General features: G+C 37.6%; 1 protein-coding gene across 1 annotated transcript; it reads left to right on the forward strand.

Moving 5' to 3' along the window:
• The first annotated feature begins 3,517 nt into the window (after positions 1 to 3,517).
• LOC115219810 (two pore calcium channel protein 2-like) lies at positions 3,518 to 6,892 on the forward strand. Its single transcript, XM_029790085.2, has one exon. The coding sequence runs from the start codon at positions 4,317 to 4,319 to the stop codon at positions 6,876 to 6,878; it is 2,562 nt and encodes an 853-aa protein (XP_029645945.1). The 5' UTR covers positions 3,518 to 4,316; the 3' UTR covers positions 6,879 to 6,892.
• Positions 6,893 to 15,057: the final 8,165 nt, after the last annotated feature.

Consider the following 15,057-nt stretch of genomic DNA (forward strand, 5'->3'; position numbering starts at 1 on the left):
ATGCCAAATCATAAGGAGGAATTTTTATAAAATAAACGAAAGCTAAGCAAAGTAGTAAGGACTTCTGAAGTTTTAATAAATTCTAATAAATAAAGTCATATGAATCGATCGAACGGACATGTAAGTGATTTTAAAAGGAAAAAACACCAACGAAGTTTTTTTGCGAAAAATTGCACAAATTTACCCTGTTCAAAAGCCCTATCTGTCGGGAAAGGCATGGAATAAACAAAAATTTATATAAGGCATTCTATTGTAAAAATTGCCCGTCGATGATGGGCTATTCAGCTAGTATATTACAATTTAGCAAAAAATGCTTGATCTATAAAAATGATATTCAGTATCTCGATATGATTGAAATTTACTATAGATAAACTAGTTTGAAATAACTATTTAAAAATTCAGTGAAAATAAGAATTATATTTATAAACACAGCATATTTTTTTATCCACAAAACGAAATGTCAAAGACTGAATTAATAAGAGATACTAAGTTGTCGCCCTTAGAATATTTTTTTTAATACGAAACTCTTACTGCATCGGATCTCTCTATCAGCCTTCCAGAAGTTCAGAATCTCCAGAAATCTGGGCACACCATGCAATACCGTTCATACCTTGTACCCTGCACTGAATAAACAAACCCTCTTTTTGAAGTTGGTTAATTTGCATACAGCGTGTTTATCTGGCGGAGGAGCAATGGCCCAGTGGTTAGGGCAGCGGTCGGAGGATCGCGGTTTCGATTCCCACGTTCTGTGTGTTTATTGAGCGAAAACACCTAAAAGCTCCACGAGTCTCCAGCAGGGGGTGGTGGTGGTGACCCCTGTTGTACTCTTTCACCACAACTTTCTCTCATTCTCTCTTCCTGTTTCTTGAGTAATGCTGCGATGGACTGGCGTCCCGTCCAGCTGGGTGGAACACATACGCCACAGAAGCCGGGTCCATGAGCCTGGCTTGGCTTGAAAAGGGCGACGTTTATTGTGTTAATCTGTACCGGTATTCGTTGAATAAAATCGTTCCTATTTTTCTTCCTTCAGTTTTCATCCTACGAACAGTATACTGTACACCTGGAATAGTAGATTAACAAACTTTAAATAAACGGTGCTTTAGAAGTGCCTGTATTTAAATCTGCTAAACACAATTTTGCTCTTTACTTTTCATACTGTATTTAATATTTCATATAGGCGTGGCTGTATGGTAAGAAACTTGCTTCCCAACCACATGGTTCTTGGTTCAGTCCCACTGAATGGCACCTTGGGCAAGTGTCTTCTTCTATAGCCACGGGCCGACCAAAGCCCTGTGAGTGGATTTGGTAGACGGAAATTGAAAGAAGCCTATCGTATATATGTATATGAGTGTGTCCGTGTTTGTCTCCCCACCATCGCTTGACAACCGATGTTAGTGTGTTTACGTTCCCATAATTAGCCGTTCGGCAAACGAGACCGATAGAATAAGTACTAGGCTTACAAATAAAATAATAAGTCCTGGGGTCGATTTCTTCGACTAAAAATAAACCCTTTAAGACAGTGCTTCAGCAGGGTCGCAGTCAAACGACTGTGATAAATAAAAAGAATATATATTTTTTCAATGTCTCTAGAAAACCAGAAGATCCGAAGCTCCTGGACATTTCCTATCCCCACTTCTCCTGCTTGCCGGATCGTCGGTCCGGTACTGTTTTATAAAAACGTCATTAGAATGATTAAATTATTTGTTGTTTCGAAAGATATGTAAGGTAAGAAATCAATCAGGAGCGGCTGTGTGGTAAGTAGCTTGCTAACCAACCACATGGTTCCGGGTTCAGTCCCACTGCGTGGCATCTTGGGCAAGTGTATTCTGCTATAGCCCCGGGCCGACCAATGCCTTGTGAGTGGATTTGGTAGACGGAAACTGAAAGAAGCCTGTCGTATATATGTATATATATATTGGCCTGCTCGCTTAGCCAGCGGGGTGGCGTCATTCGAAGGCTAAAACAATGCGAACGCATTGTGACCAGCGATGTGTAACATCTGATGGTCTGGTCGGTCACGTGATATATATATATATGTGTGTGTGTGTGTGTTTGTCTCCCTAGCTTTTGCTTGACGACCGATGCTGGTGTGTTTACGTCCCCGTAACTTAGCGGTTCGGCAAAACAGACCGATAGAATAAGAACTGGGCTTACAAAGAATAAGTCCTGGGGTCGATTTGCTCGACTAAAGGCAGTGCTCCAGCATGGCCGCAGTCAAATGACTGAAACGAGTAAAAAAAGTATTATTCTCGGCAAGGCAATCCTTCGGTATTAGTATACCACGTCGTTCAACCACGCAACATTCTCTCATGACGTAAAGGCAATCCTTCGGTATTAGTATACCACGTCGTTCAACCACGCAACATTCTCATGACGTAAAAAAAAAAGAGGATTAACGACGTTGTCTATTAATCTTTTCTGCTCAAGGTATTAGGCCCGAAATTTTGGGGTAAGGGGCCAGACAATTAGATCGATCCCAGTATGCAACTGGTACTTAATTTATCCACCCCGAAAGGATAAAGAACAAAGTCGGCCTCGGCGGAATTTGAACTCGGAACGTAAAGAGAGACAAAATCCCGGTAAACATTTTGCCTGGCATGCTAACGTTTTCGCCAGCTCGCCCCCTTTGTATATTAATTCCGAAGGACTTTTTTTTTTTTTTTTTTACTTGTTTCAGTCATTTGGTTGTGGCCATGCTGGAGCACCGCCTTTAGTAGGGGAAAATCGACCCCAGGACTTATTCTTTGTAAGCCTAGTACTTATTCTATCGGTCACTTTTGCCGAACCGCAAAATGTTACGGGGACGTAAACACACCAGCATCGGTTGTCAGGCGATGTTGGGGGGGGGGGACAAACATATATACATATACATATATTTTACGGTACCTATACCGAAGGATCGCCTAATAAAAGTTTATCACGTTTTTGAGATCTTTATCTTTTGACCGACAGATTTAAAAAATAATTTTTTGTAACTGAACACTTTCAGAATACGTCATATAAAACATGTTCTTACGGTACCTATACCGAAGGATCGCCCTTTTATTATCTATCTTATTATCAACGTCAAGTAACCGAAGACGAGGTTTAAAATTCAGTTGTGTTAAATTCCTAGGATCCACCAACCATGCATTTTTTAAAAAACTTGAATAAAGTCACGTTGGAATATATAAACAGGTTTGTTATTGTTGTTGTTACTGTAGTAGAAGTAGTAGCAGTGTTTTGATGCCGGATGTAGTTAGCAAGTGATAAGGTGTCTACTGCTACAGAGTATAAAAGCGTTGAATAAAAGTTAGCAAAGAAAACTAATTTCAATTATGGGTGAAAGGAGATTTAAGCGAGTGGTTATTTTTCTTTACGTTTGCGTCATCACCGCGGGTTTTTTTGGTTTGGGCGTGTCTATATACTACACACACACACACACACACACAGAGAGACATACATACACATAAGGAAATAACTGTACATACATATATCAAAATAGAGAAAGAAAGAATAGAGACAGAGAGGCCGGAATAAATGTCAAAGTGGTACATCAGAGGCGCTACACCGGCCATTCATAAAAAAAAAATCTTTCATTGAAAAACTAAGAGAAATCCAACTTTGAAACGAAGAAGAAGCAGAAGAAGCCCTGCCCCCTCGAAGCAGCTGCGCTACAGAGTTGCTGCAGTTGTTGTGGTGTTTATAGAAGAGCGATGAAGTTGTTTATGTCGATGTTTTTGTCCACAAATAAACCCAGAATGACCGAAATCTCAGAAGACGACGAAGAAGAAGAAATTTAACGACGAACCCGTTGGTCTGTCTAAATATATATTTATCTCTCTCTTTTACTCTCGCTATATCTATATACATTCATATAAGTATCTGTGTGACATATCTTTGTGTCGGGGAGACGATAAAAAAAAAGGGATAATGTGATAAAGGCCACAGTGTGAAGAGGCCAATTTTTTTACTTGAAGATTAAATTATCAACAACGACAAAGTCTGATGCCCCCCTCGTCTTTAAATAGAACAGACAGTCAAAATAACAACGCAACAATTAAAAGAAATATATTTTTTATTCTTCAATAACGAAAACAATAGCATCAACAAAAATTATATATTTGCTCCGTTTTCTGTTGTTTTTACAACTACACAGTTTATTGTGTGTGTGTGTGTATATATATAAATGTAAATAAGATATTTTAACTGTGAGAGTCTAACAGAGGAGAAAAAAATATTTTATACACACCTTGCACTTCAGAAAAGAAAGGTTCAGAAGAAATATAATAAATAACTGATCGCGTGTGCCAAATATTGTGAGAGATTTCTTCAAGATGTCTTTTGATTCGCGAGAGATGCAGTATCCGAAAGTTGCCAATGAAAGCAATTCTTCGTCTCCGGTGGAAACCTCACCAACAGCTTTACCATCGAAACAAACAGACTATGACAGAAACCCGAATCTCGTGTCTTCTTCTTCTCCTTCTCCTTCTACTGTTGCTGCTGCTGCTAATGACGACCCTACATCTATAATGTTTACAAACAGCATCAGCAGAAACAAACCTCATACTCCATCGACTGGCAGTGTCCAATTTCGAAATGACAACGGTAGATGTTTATTGAGCGAGAGCCACCAGTACCACCATCCATCCCAACAAAATAATCAATACGTTCATCTAATGGACGAAAGCGATGCCGTTCTCCAGGCGGTCGTCTTTGTAGAAGATGCCAACACCTACCGTTCCATACATCATAAAGTTGACACGGCATCTTTGAAGCTTTACCGATTCCACTACTCACGCTTCCTCACCTGTATCAGGTACGTCACCATCATTATACTTCATTCGCTTGCGTTTTTCGAATTCCCTTCTTCGTTGAGTTGGAGCTCCAGTATCAAGCAACAGGATCCGAGGATTGAACTGTCGTGCTTGACCACACAGTCAGTTGAAATGATGTGTCTGCTGCTCCTGGCTGTTGATCTTTCCACTAAAATCTATGCTGTTGGTTTAAAACAATTCTTAGCATCGAAATGGATGATAGCAGATGTGATTGTATTGCTTGTCTCATTTATCGACTGGTCTGTGTCCGTGAGCGTTGGTTGTAATGAAGTGGTCCGAGTCCGCAGAATGCTCCGACCGTTCTTTATACTGCAACATTCGTCCCTCATGAAGAAAATTGTCAACTGTTTGCGGAGAACTGTTCCGGAGGTATTCAGTATTCTTCTCATGCTTGCTTTCCACCTCTATGTCTTTAGTCTGCTGGGCATGTTGATATTTCCTCAGCCTCCGCAGAATGTCGACTGGAAGAACATCACAAAATACAATGTCACAAACAACACAATTTTGCCGCCAAATACTAAAGAAGAAAAGAAATACTTCAAGAACCTCAGTGAATCTTTTATGAGTATGTTAATTCTACTGACCACTGCTAACAATCCTGACATTATGATGCCAGCTTATAACCAAAACCGTTTGTACAGTATTTACTTTGTCCTGTTCCTTGCCATTGGTCTTTACTGTTTTATGAACATGCTAACGGCAGTCATATACAACCAGTTCCGTGGATATTTTCTCAATTCTATGCAATCAAGTCTTTTCCGGCGCCGAGTTGCAATTTTTGCTGCATTTAGTGTTTTGAATCAACAAAGCGTGATCAGTGAGAGTTCTACGGTGGAGCTGAGTGTCATACAAAGGGTGATAGAAATGGCAGATCTGTCTAAAACTGTCAAGTCAAAAATGCATCAGAAAATCTGTGTCTATTCCGAATCCTTTTTGAACTTTGCTCAGTTTAAAGATATTTTCTCAGTCATTGACCGTATCTTCGTGGTTGTAAAAACTCCACCCCCTATCGTGTGGGTTAATAACACTGCCCTTCAGATGCTCCAAAGAATGGCCAACCACATTTATTTCTTATATTTTAGTATGTTTATAGCTTGTTTAAATGTAATCTTATTGACTGTCCAGCTAAATGTTCAATATGAAAAATCTATGGCATCGACCCATACATTGTTAATGGCTGGAAACTTTGTCTTTCTTATCTACTATGTCATGGAACAGTTCTTGAAAATATGGGCAGCTGGTATCAAACGGTATTTCTCCTTTAAAGGTTGTGTATATGATTGTGGAATTACGTTAATTCTGGTCGTAGTCCAGATGGTCACAGTTGTTTTGTATGGTTTACCATTTTCCAACGAAGACTCTTTCATTGAAGGCGTGACGTCTTTGCGGAACTTAATCCGTCTTACCAATATTCTTATTATAATACGCTTAATCCGTATTATCCCTTTGATAAAAACACTGGCATTGGTAGCTAGCACATTACTGGATCTTGTACAGAATCTGAAAGCCTTTGCAGGAATTCTTGTTGTCATTTTTTACAGTTATGCCCTACTCGGAATGGAACTATTTCAGGGTGCCATCACTTACAACCCAGTAAACAATTCCGAATCCACCCTTCTTTCTCCACAGTCCCAACTAGATGCTGCTTCGAAACACCATTCTAAATGTGGCTCATATCAACAATTGGAGTACTGGGCCAATAATTTCGATGACTTTGCTTCGTCCTTAATGGTCCTCTGGGACATTATGGTCGTTAATAACTGGCAGGTATTCCTTTCAGCATACGCATCTGCAACCTCAAAATTTTCCTATCTTTATTTCGTATTTTGGTGGTTGTTTTCCGTTGTCATCGTTCTCAATTTGTTGACAGCCCTGATTTTGGAGAACTTCATCATGAAGTGGGACAGACTTGGCCTCGGCATGAGAGATCGAACGGAATCAATGGAAGAAACAACGGAATTACTCTCTTTACATGCAATGTTTCGACGTTCACTCGAGGAACCCAGTGAACAAGATCTGCTTATGGAACTTCGTAGCCATTCCTATATCAGCTTAAATTAACTTTTACCTTTTTCTGACTTTTATTGTCATTATTATTGTTGTTGTTGTTATTGTTGTTGTTATTATTATTATTATTATGAAGGTGATGAGCGGGCAGAATCATTAGCAGACAAAATACTTAGTGGCATTTCGTCTGTCTTTGCATTTTTGAGTTCAAATTCTGCCAACTTAACCTTTCGTCCTTTTGGGGGTCGATAAAAATAAGTACCAGTTAAGCAGTAAGGTCAAAGTTACCAACTAACCCATTCCCCCACTAAAATTTCAGGCCTTGTGCCTATAACAGTGTTTCTCAACCTTTTTACCCTTGAGTAACCCTTAAAATAAATTACATGTTTCAAAGAACCCCTACACCCCTCAAAAAAATTATGCACCATATCTTTCTCATATTTTTTTCATTGTGCCAGTTTGTTGGGTGTCCCACCCATGAGGGATCAATGCTAGATGTGATTAATAATAAATTCTCGTATATTCCATCTTCTGTCTTTCATTTGCTATATATATACATACATACATATATATATATATATATATATATATATATATATATAGCAAATAAGAAAACGGAGGAAAACTATAGTTGGTTCATCAACTTTAGGACATTGAAAATGTTAACTTATTTATTTATTAAACTGATAATTATAATAACATACATACATACAGCATATTCTATGCATATAAGATAAGGATACAAGTAATTATTAAAAAACATGAATATAAATTAGTAAAATAACTTACAGCTGTTTCAGCCCATAGATAAAAGTATCTCATTCTGCCTATATTAGTCAAGTGTATTGAAGTAATAGGCAAATGAAAATAAGGCACTTTACATATATATATATATATATATATATATATATATATATATATAATATATATATATACATAATTTACAAGATAAGGGCAGAAGAAAAATTCTAATGCCAGATACGCCGAAACAAAAAATTGTCGATAACCATTAAATTTATGCCTTTAAAGGCATTTTTTGATATGCTGGCCATTGATAAAAATTTTTTCCCGAAAAAAATTTTATCCTATATCAATTATATATATATATATATATATATAGGGTGTCCATAAATTACAGACGTCACTAAATATATCCCTAATGGTTGTTATATTTTTTCGATAACATAATAGGTTAGATAGGATGATGTCTATACTACAATAACCAATATGTTGTGCATGTATGGTAATATTACAATCATGAAATTAGCATTAGTTTATCTCACTCTTCCTCACGAAACACCTAAGAATTTTTTGCAGACCCCTAGGGTTCCGAAGAACCCCGGTTGAGAAACACTGGCCTATAGGCACTTATAGCAGAAACCATTATTCGTTATTATTATTTATTATTGTTATTATTATAATTATTATTATTATTATTATTACTATTATTATTATTGTTATTATTATTATTATTAAGGTGGCAAGCTGGCAGAATTGTTAGCATGCTGGGCAAAATGCTTGGCAGTATTTCACCTGTCTTTATGTTCTGAGTTCAAATTTTGCTGGGGTCGACTTTTCCTCTCATCGTTTTGGGGTTGATAGATTAAGTACCAGTGAAACACTGGGGTTGATGTAATCAATTAGTCCCCTCCACCAAAATTTCAGGCCTTGTGCCTACAATAGAAAGGATTATTATTATTATTATTATTATTATTATTATTATTATTATTAGGGTGGAAGTTGGTTGGCAGAAACAGTAGAGTGCCTTAGTAAGGGTCTTAACAGTATTTTGTTTTGTCTTATTACATTCTGAGTTCAAACCCTACCTGTGGTTGACTTTGACACTTTCTGCCATCCAGGGTTGATAAAATGTGTGTGTGTGTGTGTTTGTGAGTGTGTGGTTTGTGTGGTATGTATGTTTTAATGTGTCAAGTTGTAATAAAATACTTTAACATTAAACTGCAAAATTACTCAATAGTTTTTTTAATTGAGTACATGTTACTAAACTCGTGACTTTGACTTCAACATTTTGCACTGCTAGCCTTCATTGGACTGCACTATGCATATTTATGCAGTATCTATGTATATATATATGTATATGTGTGTGTGTGTGTGTATGTGTATATATGTGTGTGTTTGTGTGTATGTATAGGTACAGGAGTGGCTGTGTGGTAAGTAGCTTGCTTACCAACCACATGGTTCCAGGTTCATTCCCACTGTGTGGCACCTTGGGCAAGTGTCTTCTACTATAGCCTCGGGCCGGCCAAAGCCTTGTGAGTGGATTTGGTAGGCGGAAACTGAAAGACGCCCATCGTATATATGTATATATATATATATATATATATATATATATATATATATGTGTGTGTGTGTGTGTATATGTATGTATGTACGTATGTGTGTGTCTGTGTTTGTTCCCCCCACCCCACCACTAGTTTGTTTGCGTCCCCGTAACTTAGCGGTTCGGCAAAAGAGACTGATAGAATAAGTACTAGGCTTACAAAGAATAAGTCCTGGGGTCGATTTGCTCGACTAAAGGTGGTGCTCCGGCATGGCCGCAGCCAAATGACTGAAACAAGTAAAAGAGAAAGAGTGTATATGTATATATGTTAGCCTGCTCGCCTACCCAGCTAGGTGGTGTCATTTGAATGCTAAAACAATGCGAAGGCGCATTGTGACCAGTGATATGAGACATCTGATAGCCTGGTCAGTCACATGATATATATATTATATATATATACAAATACACATACGTGTATTGGGTTTTAGTTATTTTGTCTATCAAATTTGCTGTATTGCTGTATGTATGTGTGTGTATGTATGTATGTATGAGTGTGTATATAAAATATTCTGAAATTGGAAGGTTTAATCTGATATGTCATGGTATTAGGGTCCTTGATATGGATCCCGAAACTCAGTTGTGTTACCGGAGAAGGGGTGGGGTCTGACAATCCCTTTCTCTGACAATTTTGTATATATCTTTATAAATCTTTTGTCTTTTACAAGACTACATGTGTGCCAAGATTAGAACTGGGGACTCCTTACCCAATTATTTAGGGTTTCAAAGCAGTTTTTGTGGTTTGTCCCCTAATAGCTTTGGGGGACTTGTTTCCAGATGTTGGTCAGCTGCCCTTGATTGCGATCCCTGTATCAGTAATTTTAGAAGACACAGTAGGGTACGTAGTGCCATCAAGTGTCCCACCTAGGCACATTAGGCTTAGCCATACCAGCTGGTCTAGACCTCCAGCGATAGACCTAACTTTGCACAATGAGAATTGACCTTCATGCTGGATGTTAATGAAGGTTTCATCAGATTAACGAAGATTCTGTTTAGGGTAGCTGTGTTTTACTCTGACCCCTTTTGCATTTAAACCAGTCATATTTGACCTAAATATTCAACCTTTTCTATGTTCATACCAGCTAGATCCAGCCTCTCACACCTATCCTACAATGTCATTCTAAAAATAAACAATTACACCGTTGAAGCTGCTAGGTAAAATATGATTAATTTAATAGATTACAGGTAAATAAGCATTTCGTTATATTTGATAAAGTAATTGAATGCTAAAGAGTTACAGGGCTTATCTATAGCTAATTAAGGGACAGGTAGCAGAGGAGATTGGGAGGGTTGATTTGAGGAGGGAGGACGCCCAAAACTGGGAGAGATGTTGCGAGAGCGGTTTCTGTAAGAGTGAGGTAGATCCAGCCACCCTCATTAACAGGGATAAACTCGGATTTAAAATATTGGAATTCATCATCATCATCAACATTTTATGTAAATCTCTGACTCATGGCCCTAATCCTATCCACCCTATATCCTACCCATCCATTGTCCTACACCTTCATTTCTACCTTTGGAATATTAACATGTGTACAACAGATCCTCACTTAACCCTTTCAATACCATTTCACCCAAGACTACTGAGTCTATGATACAAACAGCCTGTTTTAGAGTGTTCTAGACTAAAAACCTCCCATCAAAAATTTTGTGTCAAACACCATTTTGATAACAACAAAGTTATTTTACTAAATTAATTATTTTCAAAATTAAATGAAATTAATTTAAGCAAAGGCAGTGCATTTCAACAGAAACAGGCATAGAAGTGGCTCTGAGGTAAGTAGCTTGCTTACCAACCACATGGTTCTGGGTTCAGTCCCACTGTGTGGCACCTTGGGCAAGTGTCTTCTACTATAGCCTCGGGCTGACCAAAGCCTTGTGAGTGGATTTGGTAGACGGGAACTGAAAGAAGCCCATCGTATATATATATATATATATATATATATATATATATATATATATATGTGTGTGTGTGTGTGTTTGTGTTTGTCCCCCCCAACATCGCTTGACAACCGATGCTAGTGTATTTACGTCCCCATAACTTAGCATTTCAGCAAAAGAGACCGATAGAATAAGTACTAGGTTTCCAAAGAATAAGTTCTGGGGTTGATTTGCTCGGCTAAAGGTGGTGTTCCAGCATGGCCACAGTCAAATGACTGAAACAAGTAAAAGAGTAAAGAGAGAAATATGGTAACAAATGGGTTAAAGTGATCTAAATTAAAATCTTACATCGAAATTTAATGCCAAATTATGTTCCAAATAGCAGCTTAACCCTTTCGTTACCAACTCGGCTGAAACCGACTCTGGCTCTGTAGTACAAATGCCTTGTTTTCATAAGTTCTGAATTAAAATCTTCCACCAAACCTTAGTCACAATTTTATGTTCCTAATGCTAGCTTAATGATAACTATGTTATTTTACTAATTTCTTTGTTATATTTAAAGTAATTGAAAGAAACACAGAACATCTCAAAATAAATACAGTCATGAAAGGGCTAAGGACAATGTTATGTTACTAAATTTTTTATTATTTTCAAAATTAATATAAGCAAATTTAAACAATTTCAACAAAAAGCTTAATGTTGACATATTCTTGCGAAGTGTGACCTTGTGAAACAAGATAAAATGAAACCAAAACCAATTCTTGCACAGTCTTTATGGTATAAACAAGAGTTAGGTTCTTACAGTATATTCCTAACCAGAAAAAATATCATCAAACTTCTAAACTAAGTCCAAACACTTCCAAAAACGAGATGCTCTGAATACATTTTAGGAGAACTAATCAAATCCAATATAATTAATTAACTTTAATCATTCACCTGTCCTATGTATTACATGTGGTACATAGGACATATTTTCCTGGTATTCATGTATCATATGTGACACACATTCCCAATATTTTTCAATCACTAGAGAAATTTGGGGCTTACAAAAGGAAAGCTTCAAATTACTCAGAACATATGAAAGAAGGGTTAACTAAAAGCATGAACATTTAGAACTACCTTGTGAAAATGCTTTTGGCAAGTGAAGGGTTAATTCTTTGTTTGTTGTATTTCTAGCACTGGCATCCGTGCTAGTGGAGCGCTAAGAGTACCATCCATGTGTGATCGCTGCCAGAGTGACAAACTGGCTTCCGTGCTGGTGGCATGTAAAAAACATCAAGCATGATCATTACCTGCGTCGCCTTACTGGCACTTGTGCTGGAGGCACGTGAAAAAACATTCAAGCAAGGTCGTTGCCAGTGCCACTGGACTGGCTCCTGTGCAAATGGCACATAAAAAGCACCATTTGAGCATGGCTGTTGCCAGTACCGCCTGACTGGCCCTCGTGCCGGTGTCATGTAAAAGCACCCACTACACTTTCGGAGTGGTTGGTGTTAGGAAAGGCATCCAGCTGTAGAAACTCCGCCAGATCAGATTGGAGCCTGGTGCAGCCATCTGGTTTACCAGACCTCAGTCAAATCGTTCAACCCATGCTAGCATGGAAAGCGGATGTTAAACAATGATGATGATGATGTCCCTGTAACATTTTCTTTTTAATTGCCCTTGTGGAAAGTAATAAACTATTATAATATTATTAATGTTGTTTAATCCTTTGCTTGTCTTGTGCACCACATGCAATATACAGGGCTGCATATTTCCCTGGAATCCATGCATCATATATAATATACATTCCTGATTTTTTTTCAATCACTAGAGTAACTTTGGATTTGTGAAAGGAAAGCTTTATCTTACACAGGACTTAAGAAACAAGGGCTAACTAAAAGAGTGAAAACAAGCATGGATGTTTAGGACAAACTTTATAGAAATGCTTTAGTACAGACAGAGGGTAAAAGACATGCCCAAGGTTTGTTGTGATGGTTCAGTTTTTCTTCTGTTTGTATAATTCCTTGTCGTGGTGGTATCCGTTCATTATTTATCCAATGGCTTCTAGAAATTTCCTCTTTTATGAACATCTTCTCATCTTTCCCCCTTTTCCATGAAAGAAAAAAAAAAAGCTCAAAAAAACATAACTTCATCTAAAATCTAAAAAGCTTCAAACAAATCTTTCACCATCATCATCATTGTTTTAACCCAATGCTCATCCATCTCCATAAAATCATCGTTAAATATTCCTTCATCACGTGATTCACATAACTTCACTGTATCTTAATTAATTTCATTAAATCCAGTGTATGGTGCCATCTCAATAATCTCCTGATAACTCCAGTAGTTCCTCAAGCCTCACAAGTCTGCAATGCAGTTTTGGTCAGATTTTACTCCAGATTAAGATGCATTGTTCTTTGTTTTATGGTGTTACGTGATATATGGCAGTGTTGCTATGACAACACTGCTGTTAGCATGTATCCCACACTGCAATAATTTGTTCCTCTTTATTATAGTTTTCTTTTAAACAATGTCTAAATCTCCGACTGAAATGTACATTGCTTATGAAAATAAAAATAAAAACAAAACAAAAACATCCTGCTGTGAGCGCATCAAAGAAAGTAGAGTTAGATCTAGATTCATAATGATCGAATTGATTCTGTTTTAGAAATATATTAGTCTGGTCATCATCATCGTCATCATTTTACTTCTGATTTTTCCATGCTGGCACGGGTTGGATGGATCAATATTGCTCTCTTAGAGAATTCAGGAATGTCTTGTTCGTATGTTCCATTTTTAGCATGGCCTCTATGTGTGAATGTTTTTTTCTACCATCAACCACTTTTACAGAGTGTACAGGGGAGTCATTTTATCATGGCACCAGCACCTGTGAGGTTGTCTTGTTCCTGGAAGGACAAACAGTTCTCTTTACCCTTCAATATCTTTGTTCAAGGCAACATGACATAGATGCTGAACAGAAGAGAGAGAGAGCAAGGTACGGGAAAGAGATTGGTAGCAATGAGAGGATGATAGAGGAGGAAGTCATGGGAGAGAGACAGTGAAAGCTACATGAGGATTATCAGATTAATGAGGTGAATAGAAAAATTGCATAAGAACCATGATTGAACAATCAACATGTAGTTACCTGTTACTGTCTCTCTTCCATTACTCTCTTCTCTATCATCCTCTCATTCCTATCACTCTCTCTTCCAGTTTACCCTCTCTTCTATCACCCTCTTGCTCTAGTCCTTTCTTTATTATTAACGCTCTCTGTCATGTTGCCTTGAACAAATGATGATCTTAAGAAGTGATGGAGGGAAGAGAGAAAGTAATGGAAGAAAATGCTGGCTTACAATAAAAGTGGAGGATGGTGAGAGAGAGAGAGAGTGATGAATGTTGATGATAACTGATGGGAGAGTAATGAGTGAAAGAAGGATGGTTAGCATTAAAGAAAGGATGGTGAGAGCATGCTCAGACAGGATGCTGAGTGCACTTTTGGCCCTTCACTCAGAGAGAGAGAAGCCCTTTGTTGCTAACAGATGTAATGGATCACTAACCTTTTCCCCATTCTCTTCTTACTCTCGTGACTATATTTTTGGAATACCCAAAAATAGTTTGAGGTAGCCTTCAAAGTATTGGAGGGGACCCATTTCACACGTACTGCTAGCTGCTCCCATACATTTCTCATCATTCAAAGTCTATATTCCCCAATAGCCTACCTAAAATCCATGATATCTCTTGCATTTTTATAGTTTACATTAAGTGCACTATATAAAAATTCTACTTCCTCTTATTCTCTATATTCTTCATGACCATTTTTTTCTCATGAGAGTAGGGTTCTGTCTTCTTTCCTCCTAAAACTTTACCAAGTTAACTCTCGATTCTATGTTTTACTTCTTTATCTGGAATTTTTTCTTCACATCTTCTATGTATTCAATTACATGAACTAGATCATTGCCATATGGGAGTTCCCATTAGTCAGCCTGTCTTAAATTTCTTTCTTGAGGCCAGAAGAGTTAAATTATACTCAAG

Source organism: Octopus sinensis, linkage group LG15 (genome assembly GCF_006345805.1).
Source record: "Octopus sinensis linkage group LG15, ASM634580v1, whole genome shotgun sequence".
NCBI classification, from domain to species: Eukaryota; Metazoa; Mollusca; class Cephalopoda; order Octopoda; family Octopodidae; genus Octopus; species Octopus sinensis.